This window comes from Leucopleurus acutus, assembly GCF_964270905.1.
Source record: "Leucopleurus acutus genome assembly, chromosome: 12".
NCBI lineage: Eukaryota > Metazoa > Chordata > Mammalia > Artiodactyla > Delphinidae > Leucopleurus > Leucopleurus acutus.
The window spans coordinates 52,233,117-52,247,465 of NC_139154.1; the positions used below are offsets into that span (position 1 = coordinate 52,233,117).

General features: G+C 42.9%; 1 protein-coding gene across 1 annotated transcript in view; it reads right to left on the minus strand.

Moving 5' to 3' along the window:
* Positions 1-4,660: 4,660 nt before the first annotated feature.
* SRD5A2 (steroid 5 alpha-reductase 2) overlaps positions 4,661-14,349 on the minus strand; it is a gene marked incomplete at its 5' end in the record, with an annotated part of 53,803 nt that continues 44,114 nt past the window's right edge. The window contains 3 exons of the mRNA XM_082852081.1: positions 4,661-4,782; positions 7,540-7,690; positions 10,352-10,453. Coding sequence (XP_082708207.1) covers positions 4,716-4,782; positions 7,540-7,690; positions 10,352-10,453 — 320 coding nt within the window. The 3' untranslated portion in view covers positions 4,661-4,715. The remainder of the gene's footprint in view (positions 4,783-7,539; positions 7,691-10,351; positions 10,454-14,349) is intronic.

Below are 14,349 nucleotides of genomic sequence, written 5' to 3' on the forward strand. Positions count from 1 at the left end.
CAAAATGTTCATTGCAGCTCTATTTACACTAGCCCAGAGATGGAAACAACCTAAGTGTACAACATTGGATGAATGGATAAAGAAGATGTGACACATATATACAATGGAATATTACTCAGCCATAAAAAGAAACGAAATTGAGCTATTTGTAATGAGGGGGATAGACCTAGAGTCTGTCATACAGAGTGAAGTAAGTCAGAAAGAGAAAGACAAATACCGTATGCTAACACATATATATGGAATTTAAGGGGAAAAATGTCATGAAGAACCTTGGGGTAAGACAGGAATAAAGACACAGACCTACTAGAGAATGCACTTGAGGAAATGGGGAGGGGGAAGGGTAAGCTGTGACAAAGCGAGAGAGAGGCATGGACGTATATACGCTACCAAACGTAAAATAGATAGCTAGTGGGAAGCAGCCGCATAGCACAGGGAGATCAGCTCCGTGCTTTGTGATCACCTGGAGGGGTGGGATAGGGAAGGTGGGAGGGAGGGAGACGCAAGAGGGAAGAGATATGGGAACATATGTATACATATAACTGATTCATTTTGTTGTAAAGCAGAAACTAAGACACCATTGTAAAGCAATTATACTCCAATAAAGTTGTTTAAAAAAAAAAGATGGATATTGCAAAACTACAGGACAGTAAAATCATAGGTTTATTTATTGGCTTTTGAAAGAGTTTAAACCACCTAAGTCACTGTTAAATTGCAAATTTCTCATTAGCAGTCTTTTCTCCTTCTGAACATGACAGAACCAATGTTGCTCTGTATGAAGATAAGTGTTTGGGATGAGGGGAAGTTGTGACTTAATATATTTTCCATGCTGAACACAAATGTCATCTCTACTACACCTTCATTTTATCAAATAGGTTCAAGATAAGGGCCTCAGCCAGATCCTACCCCACAGAGTGAAAAAAACAGTTTCCACCCAATGCCCAGGACAATCAGTGTGTATCTGAATTGTGACACAGCACTTCAGCTCTGGCTATTTTTCTCCTGCAGGAGTTCTTCAGAAATCCAAATGGCAGCCCCTAAATGGCAAGAGTCATGTCTAATTCAACAATATCCTCCCACCCCTTACCATTTTTCACATCATAAATACTCAAAAATGATTGCTGAGTGCATGAGCATGTTCAGGCCTTAAATTCACACCTATCTGGGTAGGCTCTGCTGGGTCTCTCTTGTAAAAGTCTGCTGCGCTTTACAAAGAAAAAAAGACTTCTGATCCTTAAAGGGACAAGTTAAGACCAGCTATGCAACACCTTGGAAGGCATTTAACACTGGGTCTTAGTGTCTGCATCTGTGATACAAAGGGGTGGACCTAGGTGATGTCTTTTTTCTTTTTAACTATTTTGTTTTGTTTTGATTGTTTTATTTTACATTTTTTTGCCTGTTTTTATCTTTTATTTTACTTTTTATAATTTTATTACTTTATTTTTTTAAAATTTTTATTGGAGTATAGTTGATTTACAATGTTGTGTTAGTTTCAGGCGTACAGCAAAGTGAGTCAGTTATACACGTACATATATCCACTTTTTAGATAGATTCTTTTCCCATATAGGCCATTACAGAGTATTGAGTAGAGTTCCCTGTGCTATTCAGTAGGTCCTTATTAGTTATCTATTTTATATGTAGTAGTGTGTATATGTCAATCCCAATCTCAGCTGATGTCTTAAATGTGCTTTGGCTCTTTAATTCTGAAAACAAAACATTACAGCACCTCCTACAGGCCAGTAGGAAAACATTCCCACCAGGAAAAGCCACTGTCATATTTTAACCCCTAATTTCAAAAACCACTCCACAGAAGCCTAAATTAACCATATTTTTGCTGCATTCCAGTTTTAGGAGAAAGGGGAAATACGTTTAGGGATGAGCAAGGCTCCAGACCTTTACTGTATTCCTTCTGCATACATATTCTAGACCTAAACAGAGAAATCGAGTTGAATAGCCCTACAGCAGAGAATACCTCAGTTATCAAGAAAATATTTAAAATTACATAAAAGTTATTCTACCCTATTTTTAAATTAAGGAGGTCCACGATCATGTTAACTTGAAATGACAGTAGAATTTCTTAAATTTCCAGACATGCGTTTCCTAAGTAAATCAGGGTTGGCCTAAATAAAATTCTAGAGAGCACCCTCTAGTGGCAAAAAAATGCAATTGCTGAATAGCAGTTTCGTCCTGAGATTGCACACATTGGGCAAATAGTAGCTACCATTTGTTGAGCACTCATTACATTTCAAGGACTGGCCTGGATGTTTTACATAGTAATAAGATAAAGGATTTAATAAAGGCACTTTTCAATGTCATGGAAAGAACAGGGAGTCTTTTATTTCACAGAGGCCAAGCTACACTTTAAGATTTATTTCACTGAGTGTGTTTCTCCCACTCCCCCATGTATGCCTGAACACGAGGAGGGGCATCCAGCCTTAGCACATTCTCCTGTGCCTTTATTGCACCTGCTTGGAGTTCTTAGCTGTGTGACAAGCTCTATAAGTCATATTTCTCTTTTATTTTCAGCTCAGAGCCCTGAATTTCAAGTTGGCAAAATGAAGATGGAAGAGAAAAAAAGGAAGCAACACTTGGAGGAAAAAAGAAATAAAGGGGGACAAACACAGTTCAACACTTTATGAAAAACTTCGTGAGTCTGGGGATCTTTTAATTCAAAAAAATTACTTAACATCCATGATTTGAGAGGCATTTAAACAGCAAAACATGTATATATATGATTATATTTTTCAGTAATGTACATCATCTTCAGATCTTTTGAGTGTCCTGTGTGTTTTATCCTAGTGAATTTCTGCACTTAGCACTACATCTGATAAAACTGGTGCTCATTCTCAAAGGGGTTTGCTAAATATTACCAATGCTGAGTACAAACCTAGACCTACATAGACAAATATCATCATACATTCTAAATATGAATGTTCAGCCCCTTCCCTAAAGAGCCCAAAGTCTCAGCACCCATGCAAGGGTGACCCCTCCACAAGGTTGCAAATTCTGATGTCTACCAGCTGATCAGTCCCAGCTCTTAGCTGGCTCCATGGGTCCAGATCCTCCAACTTTTTAAAGGACACTAGAGAATGCAGAAACCTCCTAATTTTTAAATTTTGGAAACTTTGAATGTAAACAAAAAAAGAAAACAAGACTGGGGCTTCCCTGGCGGCGCAGTGGTTGGGAGTCCGCCTGCCGATGCAGGGGACACGGGTTCGTGCCCCGGTCCGGGAAGATCCCACATGCCGCGGAGCGGCTGGTCCCGTGAGCCATGGCTGCTGAGCCTGTGCGTCCGGAGCCTGTGCTCCGCAACGGGAGAGGCCATAACAGTGAGAGGCCCGCGTACCACAAAAAAGGAAAAGAAAAGAAAAGAAAAGAAAACCAGACTATGTGAGAAACACTGTCAGAGCCAAACAAAGCAGGTTTTCTGCCTAAAGGCGTCCCTCCGGTTGCAATTTTCAGCCGCTGCTCCCAGGACTTTTGAGAACTGATGTTCAAGGCACCCCTAGGGAACGCCTTCTTGATCAGATCCTGAGGACTGTGATGCAGAAACTCCAGAAGGGAAGAGTTGTTGGGTGCTTCTGAGATGCTTTACCATCATTGTACATGTCTTGTCCAGGCAAACAACATGTGCTCTTATTCGGCGATTTCCTTATCTGACACTCATTATTTGGATATTCCCACCAGTTTCTAAGAATATAAGAATTTGCGGTCTATTGCAAAACACGTTTCTGCTCTTTGTAGTCAACCAGAGTCATCTCTTCTTCTCTGTGGTCATTAAAATCTGACCTTCAATAAAACCCACACCAGTTTTCTGGATTAGCCTATGATATCTCTAACAGGGATTGTGGACTTTTCAGGAAGACAGAGGCACTAAGACAATGCACAAATTTGAAATGGGGTCAATGCGTTGTTGCATTTTCAGCAATATGAAGACAGAGCTCCCCTATTAAAAGTCTCCATAATCATTTCACATTTTTCACAGTTAACTAAGGAAAACCCACGTGAGTGGGTTTTCATTTGGAAGAAAAATTGCTCTGGGTCCATGCAGCTTCAGAATTTAAATCGCTGCGGATTTGTATATGTGTCAAATGTGCACCTTTAATAAATTCTATAAGCACTGCCTCAACTCAAAACTTTCTCAACTACCGAGCTGTCTTAGACGGATACAGAGCAGGTATAAAGCCACCTGTACTTGGGTCTTTCAAAGAAAAAAATACATAGGAAACTTTGCACTTTCTAGGAGGAATAGCTAAGTAGATGTCTTTGCGTAAAAAAAAGGGCCTTGTTGAAGCTTCAGTAGGAGATCTGGACAGGGAGGATGGGAGGAAACACTAAGGGGGCCTATGCAGAATCCTCAGGCCAGCTGCCAGAACACCAGAGGCCTCCTATTACATATACACGATGGGACTTTAAAAAGTTATAGGTTCAGGGCTTCCCTGGTGGTGCAGTGGTTGAGAGTCTGCCTGCCGATGCAGGGGACGCGGGTTCGTGCCCCGGTCTGGGAGGATCCCACATACCGCAGAGCGGCTGGGCCCGTGAGCCATGGCCGCTGAGCCTGCGCGTCCGGAGCCTGTGCTCTGCAACGGGAGAGGCCCCAGCGGTGAGACGCCCACGTACCGCAAAAAAAAAAAAAAAAAAAAAAAAGTTATAGGTTCAGCAGCTTGATGGTTTTCGAAAGGATTGTGGGAGCTTTGTTCCCTTTTTATTTGGTTTCTTTAAAAGATGACTGGAATGAGGGCTTTCCGAGACTTGGGGTAGTCCTCAAACATCTTGAGGTAGAATCTAAAAGACAAGAGAGGAATAATTATAAATACAACCAAGCAGTGGTCAACGACTGAGGTTTGATCTGTTTGGAATCCCTGTTACAAACCAGCCTGCAGTTGTTCAGGGTCTGACTCTTCCAGATGGCCATCTATCTTCTTCCTACCTCCTGCATCCTATCTCTTGTAGATGTTGAAGCTTCTCATGTTGAGAAATAAAAAGTAATAGCCAGAGGACAGCAGTGGTGGCTGCACAATATGATGAGTGTACCTGATGCTACTGGATTATACACTTAAAATTGTTAAAATGGTAGATTTTATGTTATGTATATTTTACCCAATAAAAAATACATCATAGCCAGAAAGAAGTACTCAGTGGATTCAACTGAGAAATACAGGGAACCAGGGACCCCAAAGAGCATAGGCAACATTAACCCTAGAGAACTGGTCATGTTCCCAGGAAAAATATCCCTTCGTGAGGCCTGGGAAACGCCAAAAAAATGTTACCTTGTATTATAGGTTGAATTGTGTTCCCCCCAAATATATGCTGAAGTTCTAACCCCCAGTTCCTGAGAATGTGACCTTATTTTGGAAATAGGGTCACTGCAAATATAATTTATTAAGATGAGGTCATACTGGAGCAGGGTGGGCCCTTAATCCAATATGACTGGTGTCCTCATGAGAAGGGGAAGAAGAGACACAGAGACACACACACATGGGAGAAGGCCACGTGAAGACAGAGGCAGGGATTAGAGGCCGCTATAAGCCATGAACACCAAAGACTGCTGGCCACTGCCAGAAGCTAGGAAAAGACAAGGAAGGATTCTTTCCTCGAGCCTCCAGAGAGAGCGTGGCCCTGCCCACACCTTGATTTCAGACTTCTGCCTTCAGAACTGTGAGAGAATAAATTTCTGTTCTTTAAGCCACTCGGTTTGTGGTCATCTATTTCGGCAGCCCAGGGAGACTAATACATCTTGTAAAAAGGCTTTCCCTTTAAGTGACCAGGCTGTTCTCTTACCTAGTTGAAGCTGGCAGCTCTCAAGTTATAATTAAGGTGATACACTCTGTTCAAGTACCATAGTTTGAACTGAGGGACAAATAGTATTAATATGTCACAGGAGGTGGCTGGTTTTCCGTGCTGTGATTTGGGGTCTGCTGAGCTGCCTCTCACAAACCCCAGTAAGCCCTGTGAAAAGATGCCCTCCGCCCTTCCCTCTGAAGCAGGCTGCCATAATAGGACAGGGCCTCAGTTTGGATTCTGCTGTTGTACTAGCTAGAACCCTCTGGTGGGATTGCTATCCCTCCCCGACCAAGCCCAGTGCAGGCCACCCTTCTCAGGGCCCCTCCAACTGCTGGCTGATGCCCTGTCCTCTCCCCTGCCCCTCTGACTCTGGTGGGCAACAGGCCTACCTGAATGGGGGAGAACTATTACACTGACCCCCTTCCAGGCTGGGGACCCTCCGGCGCCCTTCCCCACCAAGCAAAGGAGGGGGTAAGAATAGATCATGAGGAGTTGCTGTTTCATTCATTTCTCACAGGTCTCTGCATAAATTCCACTCCAAGGAAAAGAACACATTCTTATTTAAACCTTCAAAACTTTGAAATTAATCATTAGCGGGACTAAAACACCTATGCAGGAGTATAAGGGGTTCCTTCAGGGTCCTGGTTCCAAGCCCATTCTCTCTTTGGGCATCCATCCCCTCTGTCACCAGTAACCACAGGCTTTCTCTTTCCTCCAGCCCCATTTCAGCAAAGGGATCTGACATTTGCCTTTACAGCCTGATAGCAACTTAGTATGTAACCCTTTCCCTTCCAGTGATACTTTTCCTTAACTCTTTTGTCCCCACCCCATCCCAGGCTCAGGGATTGGGAGGGAGGGAGGGAGGAGTTAGTAAAGCTTTAGGCTAGACCTACAGGGGAATGGGTCTAAACCCCTGCAATTCCCAGCATTCCCCAACAGATGGCACAGTCCTGAAACTGCACCACACAAGTAAATAATTGTTGACCCTATCTTCCCAGGAAGCCAGCAATAACATTGGTAATGATTTATGGAGGGTGGAGGTAGAGGAAGGAGGAGAGTACCAAAATAAGCCCTGGTATTACACAGATTCCAAGAAAATAATCCTAGAGTTTCCAGGGCTCTGTGATTACCTGAACAGTTAGCACCAAACCTAGAATTAAAAATAGTAGGCACACTAGGTACAGGGCTAGTACTTTTCCCCAGCGGTTATCCATCCTGGCTGTACCTCAGAATTACCTGTGAAGCTTTGGAAAGTGCAACCTGGGCTCCCACCTATGGAACACACTTGGAGAGATGTGGCGGAAGTGAATTGAAGCACAGAAATGGAATCTACGTCTTGTACCTCCTCTTACCTGTAGCCCACTGCCAAACAGCAGCCATTGCCAGATAAGCCTGATAGGAGGGCACAGAGCCGGGGTCAACTAACTCATGTGGACACCGAGTGCTTCTCTCTGGGAAGCCTTCTTCAACAAGGGGGCATGTGGCTTCCCAAGTCACTTTGGTGCTCCTATCTACCTGGGTTTGGTTTTGCTCATAGGAAGAAAAAAAATTGTTACTGTTACTGTCATCCAGCTAAATTTCAACTTCAGTGAAAATCCAAAAGGTCAGAATTCATCCATCTGGATAATTGTATCAACCTTACCTTGTAAAAAAAAAAAAAAAATCTCTTCCGTGTCTATATCTGACTCCATGTGTTAACAAAACCCTGTTTGGAGAAGAAAGCTACATGGATGCTGCCACCTTGATTGAAAAGTTTACCTATGGTGGTGAAAAGCTCGCAGCCCAAGGAAACAAAGTGAGAAAAATGCAAATGCAAGTGCTGGGAGGGACCAAGTGGCCAGGGCATAGCCGATCCATTCAATGATCTCGCCAAGGAAATTGGCTCCAGAAACGTACGTGAACAAGCCACCTGCGTGCAGAAGAATCAACAAGTCAATCATCAGTCCTAGATCAGTGCTGCATTAAAACCCCTGTGCTTTGTTCCAAAATACATAAGGGAACCTAGGATGAATGTGGGGCTGGAGACTGCCTTCAGAGTAATGGGAGTTTGGTGGAATCCTCTTGGGGAGAAGGGAAAACAGCATCAGCATCCTGTAGCCCTCAGAACATCTGGGAATGTTCTGAGGAGTGGCCCCAACTGCTGGATGGGCTCCATCTAAATCTCCAACAACTGCTGGGCTACTGGCTCTGGACAGGACAACGATGAGGTGCAGGAGGTTGGGGATGGTTTCGTTCTATTAAGCAACATTTCCAGCTACCACTCACTTTCTCACTCCTTCCCTGGACACCCACACAGCACGTCCACCATATACAAGTTAAAAGAACACACCACGTGAAAACAATAACAACCTGAACTGATGTGAGAATTAGTCAGATTCTCCTTTGGCATTTGCCCTCCCACTTCTGCAAAGCAGTACACTCGTTCGAGTTTAAAGTACAGAGTGGGAGCTGCAAGGGTTTTGCCCTACTGGAGGCTGGTAGGCAGAACACTCTATGACATAAATCACAGCAAGGTCCTTTTTGACCCACCTCCTAGAGAAATGGAAATAAAAACAAGAGTAAACAAATGGGACCTAATGAAACTTAAAAGCTTTTGCGCAGCAAAGGAAACCATCAAGAAGACCAAAAGACAACCCTCAGAATGGGAGAAAATATTTGCAAATGAAGCAACTGACAAAGGATTGATCTCCAAAATTTATAAGCAGCTCATGCAGCTTAATAACAAAAAAACAAACAACCCAATCCAAAAATGGGCAGAAGACCTAAATAGATGTTTCTATTGATTTTAAAGATTTCCTTTTCTATCCAACCTCTATGTCTGACCTCAAAACTGTATCTAGAAATCAACACATTTATAATGTTAGGAAATATATCTACACTCAATATTTCTGCCCCACACTAAACTGGGAAAGTTCCACCCCAAACAATTTTTTCTTTCCATACTTATACAAAGAATATTTTGTTTTTAAGTCATTATCTAACATAACTTAACAGTTGGAGACTAACCTTGGCAATTTCACTTTTAAGAGCTTTCTCTGCTCTTCTCTATTTGTCTAGTTACTGAATGAAGACTTAAAAAATCAAAGCCCCTTAAAGCTATCTTCCTGAAGGATGATACTGCATCAGCAGTTCCTGACCTGTAACTCCCCAGGAGTTAACACTGGCCTACTGCAAAGGGTCTATAAATAGTCTGTGAATATAGCAAATGGTGTATCTCAACCTACAGTATTATTTTTGTTTGATGTAGGTACTGAAAGGATGTTAGCAACATTCAAATTCATTTAAGTGTTACCGAATTCAAAGTAGCTTTGTCATTATTTTTTTAATCAGTGGATATTAGTCTGTGCCAACATCACGTCGTAATTCAGTAATTTTTAAATGTAAATAAAGAGCTGTATTTACATCAAAAAGGGTGAGAGCCATTGACCTACACAAATACCCACCTAAAGATGTTGAAGGATGACTTGGACGAATTCACTCCCACCTGCTTATACTTGTCAACCGCACAGCTTGGTTACTTGGGAACAGTTAGGACTTCAAATATTCTGTACCTTTATCCCTGAAAATGCACTTGTACTTGTTAGACTTCCCATCCTAATTTTTGATTAAGTAAATATGGTTCCCTACACCTTTTAGAACACACGAGTGGCAGGAAATAAACAAATACTACCCCCTGACTACTCACTAGATAAGTCTAGTGAGACTTATTGAAGAGGACCAATTTGTTGGTCATGCATGATTAGGCTTCATTTGCTAACCTAGGATCGACACTCCGTACATATGATTGTTAATTTTTTGTGTCAAGTTGACTGGCCATGGGGTGCCCAGATACTTGGTTGACCATTATTTCTGGGTGTGCCCGTGAGGGTGTTTCTGGATAAGATTAACATTTGAATCAACAGACTGAGTAAAGCAGATTGTCCTCCCCAGGGCTGATGGGCATCCAACCCACTGGAGGCCTGAATAGAACAAAAAACAGGGCAAGGAGAATTCACGCTCTGTTTTTGAGCTGGGACATTGGTCTTCTCCTGCATTAGGACTGGAACTTACACGGAAGCTCTCCCAGTTCTCAGGCCTTGGGACTCAGACTGGAAATTGCACTGCCTACTCTCTGTGGGCTCCACCTTGTACATGGAAGATCATGGGATTTCTCAGCCTCCATAGTCATGTGAGCCAATTCCTCATAATAAATCTCTTTATCAACGTCTAAATCTACATTCTATTGGTTCCGTTTCTCTGGAGAACCCCAGTACAGCACATAAGAATCTTACCTACTGCAACTAAGAGGCAGCCTACTTTCACCCTACCCCAACCCCTCCCTCCCCCCACCTGCAGGGTATTGTGATCATGAACCTTCCTGGGGGCTCTTCTCTTGAACTTCCAGGTTCAGATAAGGACTGCAAATGTGCTGTGGGATAGGATGGGATGTGGAGGAGAAGTCAGGGACATATTGGGATATATTGTGTCATCTGGGCCCTCTCTGCCCCCTGTCCCTTTGTTACTCATAGTGTAATTCCTGAGACAGGCTCTCAAGGAGGAGTGGGAATCTGGAGGGCAGGGGAGACATTACCTTGTGGAATCCTATAGATGATTTCTCCAGGCTTCCTGAGCTGGCGCAATATATAGTCACTATGAATGTTGATTCCCATTCCCAAAATAAATAAGAAGACACCTTGGCAAAGAAGAGAGGGAGAAGTTAAGAATATATCCTGTTTTTGGTGTTTTTCTCACAATCTAAAGTTTTTGTTGTTGCTGTTGTTTTTCTAAAAATGAAGGGAAGGGCATTTGACTTCGAATTTTAAGAATGAAACTAAGGCAAAAAAGGGGGGGAGGGGGCAACTAACCCTGGTCCTAAACTTGAATGAAGGGGCTGTGCTGTTTCATAAACCAAAGAGCTGAAAATGCACAGTGCCATGTGATAGAGGCAAGCGGGAAAGGAGAGAGGGAGACCCTATCATCATGCAATACTTAAATAAGTAAATAAACAAATAAATAAATGAATAAATAGCAAGCTTTCAGCCCATTCACAGATAATCAAAACATGGTCGGCAAACTCAACAGCCAACTCTAATCCCTTCTCCTTTGCCACCCCCACTACAGAGGCTGAGAGACGGTCTTGTGACCTAGTTCTGCCAAGAGGATGTAAAGGGAAGTCTTCTGGAGGTTTCCTTGGAAATCTTTTGCTTTTCTGATAAAGGGGGCTAAATGGGACCAGTGTCTCTATGGCCTCCCTCTTCCTTTGTTGCCAGATGCGATGCCTTGAGCTACAGGAAATGTCTTGCAACCATGACGTGACTGTGATGAGGACTAGAAGTAAATATTCTCACAACAGTGGAGAGGAAGTGCCTGGGATCTTAATGACACCAGCAAGCAGCTGAAGGAATGCAGAAGCCACCTACCTTTGGACAATCTTGTTATGTAGGAAATATAAATTCTTAATTATTTCACTAAGAGTTGGGTTTCTGTGACTTATTGCTGAGAGCACTACTGATTGATATACCCACGCTCATGGAAGTAATTGGAGAGCTTGGCACCTAGCAAACTGTTTTCCACCACGGCCAGTTCACACACACATTCCCTTTCCCCATTCACAGGTACAGAAAGGGCCCTGGTCTGAGATGAGGAGAGCTGGGGTCAGGGACGCTATGTATTACGTCCCAATGGGCCCAGAATCACTCACTGTTCCACACAGACGCCCAACCCCAGCTCTCAGCCAAGTGTATTTGTGCTGATCAAAATACATCAGGCAGGGGACTTCCCTGGTGGCGCAGTGGTTAAGAATCTGCCTGCTAGTGCAGGGGACATGGGTTCGATCCCTGGTCCGGGAAGATCCAACATGCCGCGGAGCAACTAAGCCCGCGAGCCACACCTACTGAGCCCGCTCACCACAACTACTGAAGCCTGTGTGCCCCAGAGCCCATGTGCCGCAACTACTGAGCCCACATGCTGCAACTACTGAAGCCTGCGCACCTAGAGCCCATGCTCTGCAACAAGATAAGCCAGCACAATGAGAAGCCTGTGCACTGCAACTAAGAGTAGCCCCCGTTTGCCACAACTAGAGAAAGCACACACGCAGCAACGAAGACCCAACGCAGCCAAAAATAAAAATATAATAAAATAAATTAAAAAAAAACAAAATACATCAGGCAAGAACAGTTGAATTAAAAACAGTCACATCTACTCTCACCTCATTTGCTATGATATGAAATAATGATTGTTAATGTTGTCTTGTCAAAAGATTATTAGCCTGGAAGAAAGGAAACCTGGGAAGGGACACCAGTGGAGGGAGGACAAGGGGGTGGGAGAGGGAGGGGAGATAGCATGCACAGCAGTGGAAAAGCAGGCACCTTAGATTCGATGTCTGTGTGTCCTTGGACAAGTCACTTAACCTCTCTCAGCCTCACTTTTCTTATCTGTAAAATGTAGATTCCAACAGTACCTATCTTAAAAGGATGGTATGAGACTCATTCATGTGTTGATTCTTTCATTCATTTATTCAGATAACATGTGTTGAGGTCTTACTATGTACCAAGCACTGTCCTAAACACCAGGGATATAGTAGTGAGAAAAACAGTCAAGGTGTCTGTTCTCATAGAGCTTACATTTCAGTGGAGAAACACAGAAATGAATTAAAATAATGAAAAATTTTAAATCACATAATATCACTACAAAGCAGAAAATCAAAGTAGGATAAGGAGATAAAAAAGAATGAACTGGGGTGGGGAGGAAGTATCTCTACTTTAGATGAGGTCAATAGGGAAAGCTTTTCTGAAGATCTGGCATCTGTCCTATGATTTGAATAATGAGAATACAAAGATCTGAGGAAGAGCATTCTGGTAGAGGGACTAACAGATGCAAAGGTCCTGAGGCTAGTATAGGTTTAGCATGTCTAAGAAACAGAAGGAAGGTGCTACAGTTAATGCTTTAAGATAGATGGTGGGGGGGCGGGGTGGTGGTGGTAATGAGGAGATGAGAAGAGGATGGAACTTTCAAAATCCCATCAAGCTCTACAGGATATGGTGAGGAGTGTGGATTTTTAACTGCAACAGGAAGCCGATGGCAGGTTTTAAGCAGGGGAGAATAGGATCTGATGTCAGTTTATTATCATTACAAAAGAAGTATATATGTTTTGTGGAAGATGAAATGCTAATTAGCAGAAATAAGAAAACCAAGACACTTTGTTCCTACCACCCAAGAACTACCACCATTAAACACTTTGGTGCATGTCCTTCCAGATCTTCATCTTAGGCATATTCCAATTTCCTCAAATGTCCCCAGAATACCACTTCTAGCTGGTTCGTGTAAACCAAAGTCCAATATAGGACCACACCCGACATCTGGTCATTACATCCTTTAAGGCCATTTTCATCTAGCCCAGACCCCTGTCTTTTTTTTTTTTTTTTTTTTTTAGGACACTGACTTCTTAAAAAGACCAGACAGTGGTCCCTCAGAAAGCCCCCCTTTCTAGATAAGACTGGCTTACTTCCTCACGGTGGCGTCTAACTTATTTTATTCTTTGTATTTCCTGTAAACTGGCATAAATCATTTTCTTGTGTGGTTATGGGACCAGTTTAATAACTATACAGTTAGGTATATTCATTTATCTGTTCTCAGTGTTGAGCAACTTTCATTTGGATTTTTAATTAAGTTATGAAGTTTCACGATTCAAAGGACAAAACTGTATTAAAAGAAAATTTCTGCCCACCATCCCATTCTCTTTACCCCAAACCCTACAGATACCCTTTTTAAAAACAGTTTCTCTTTTAGCAGTCCAATAGTTCCTCCTCCAATTTTTTAGACAAACAGCAGCACACTATACACACTGTGCACACTTTATGTTTATTTAACCTCATGCTCTAGGGACGTCTCCAGACGAGCACAGAGATAGTCCTTGCTTTTGTTCTGCTTTGTTTCTGTGGCTCCAGAATACTCCACTGGGTACATGTACCAGCATTCGTACAACTAATCCTCTGGCCATTCGTGTGTTCAAATGTTCCCTCTGACCGCTGTGTGGAGAAGGAGCTACTGAGGGTCAGGACTGGAAGTAGGATGTTTAGCTTGAAGGTCACCGTGGCAGTCCAGGCAAGAGGTCATCCTGGCTCAGACCAGGATGAAGTTAGTGCAGTCATGGAGAGCTGAGTTCAGTCGGCACATGTTTTAGAACTAGAGGCAGCTGTACTAAGCTGATGGAGGGAACGTGATATGTGATGTAAAGAGAGGGATTAAGGATAATCTCTGCCTTTTTCCTTTGAGCCAAAAGAATGTACAAACAGTTGAACCTTTACTTTAGCAAAGAACTTTAGCTCCTCTTGCAGATAATGAAAAACATTCAATGGTCAGTGTTTTCTACTATTTTGGATAGGTGGTCAGGAAAAGTCTCTCTGAGGAGGTGTGAATTAATAGAGACCTAAATAAAGGGAGGGAGCAAAAGCTCCCCGAGTAGACAGGGACTGAGCAGTCTACACAGAGGGTGCAGTCTGTACGACAGCTCTGGAGCAGGACACACTTGAGTATTCCAGGTCCAGCAGGAAAGCCACTGAGGCTACAGCACAGTGAGACGGATGGAGA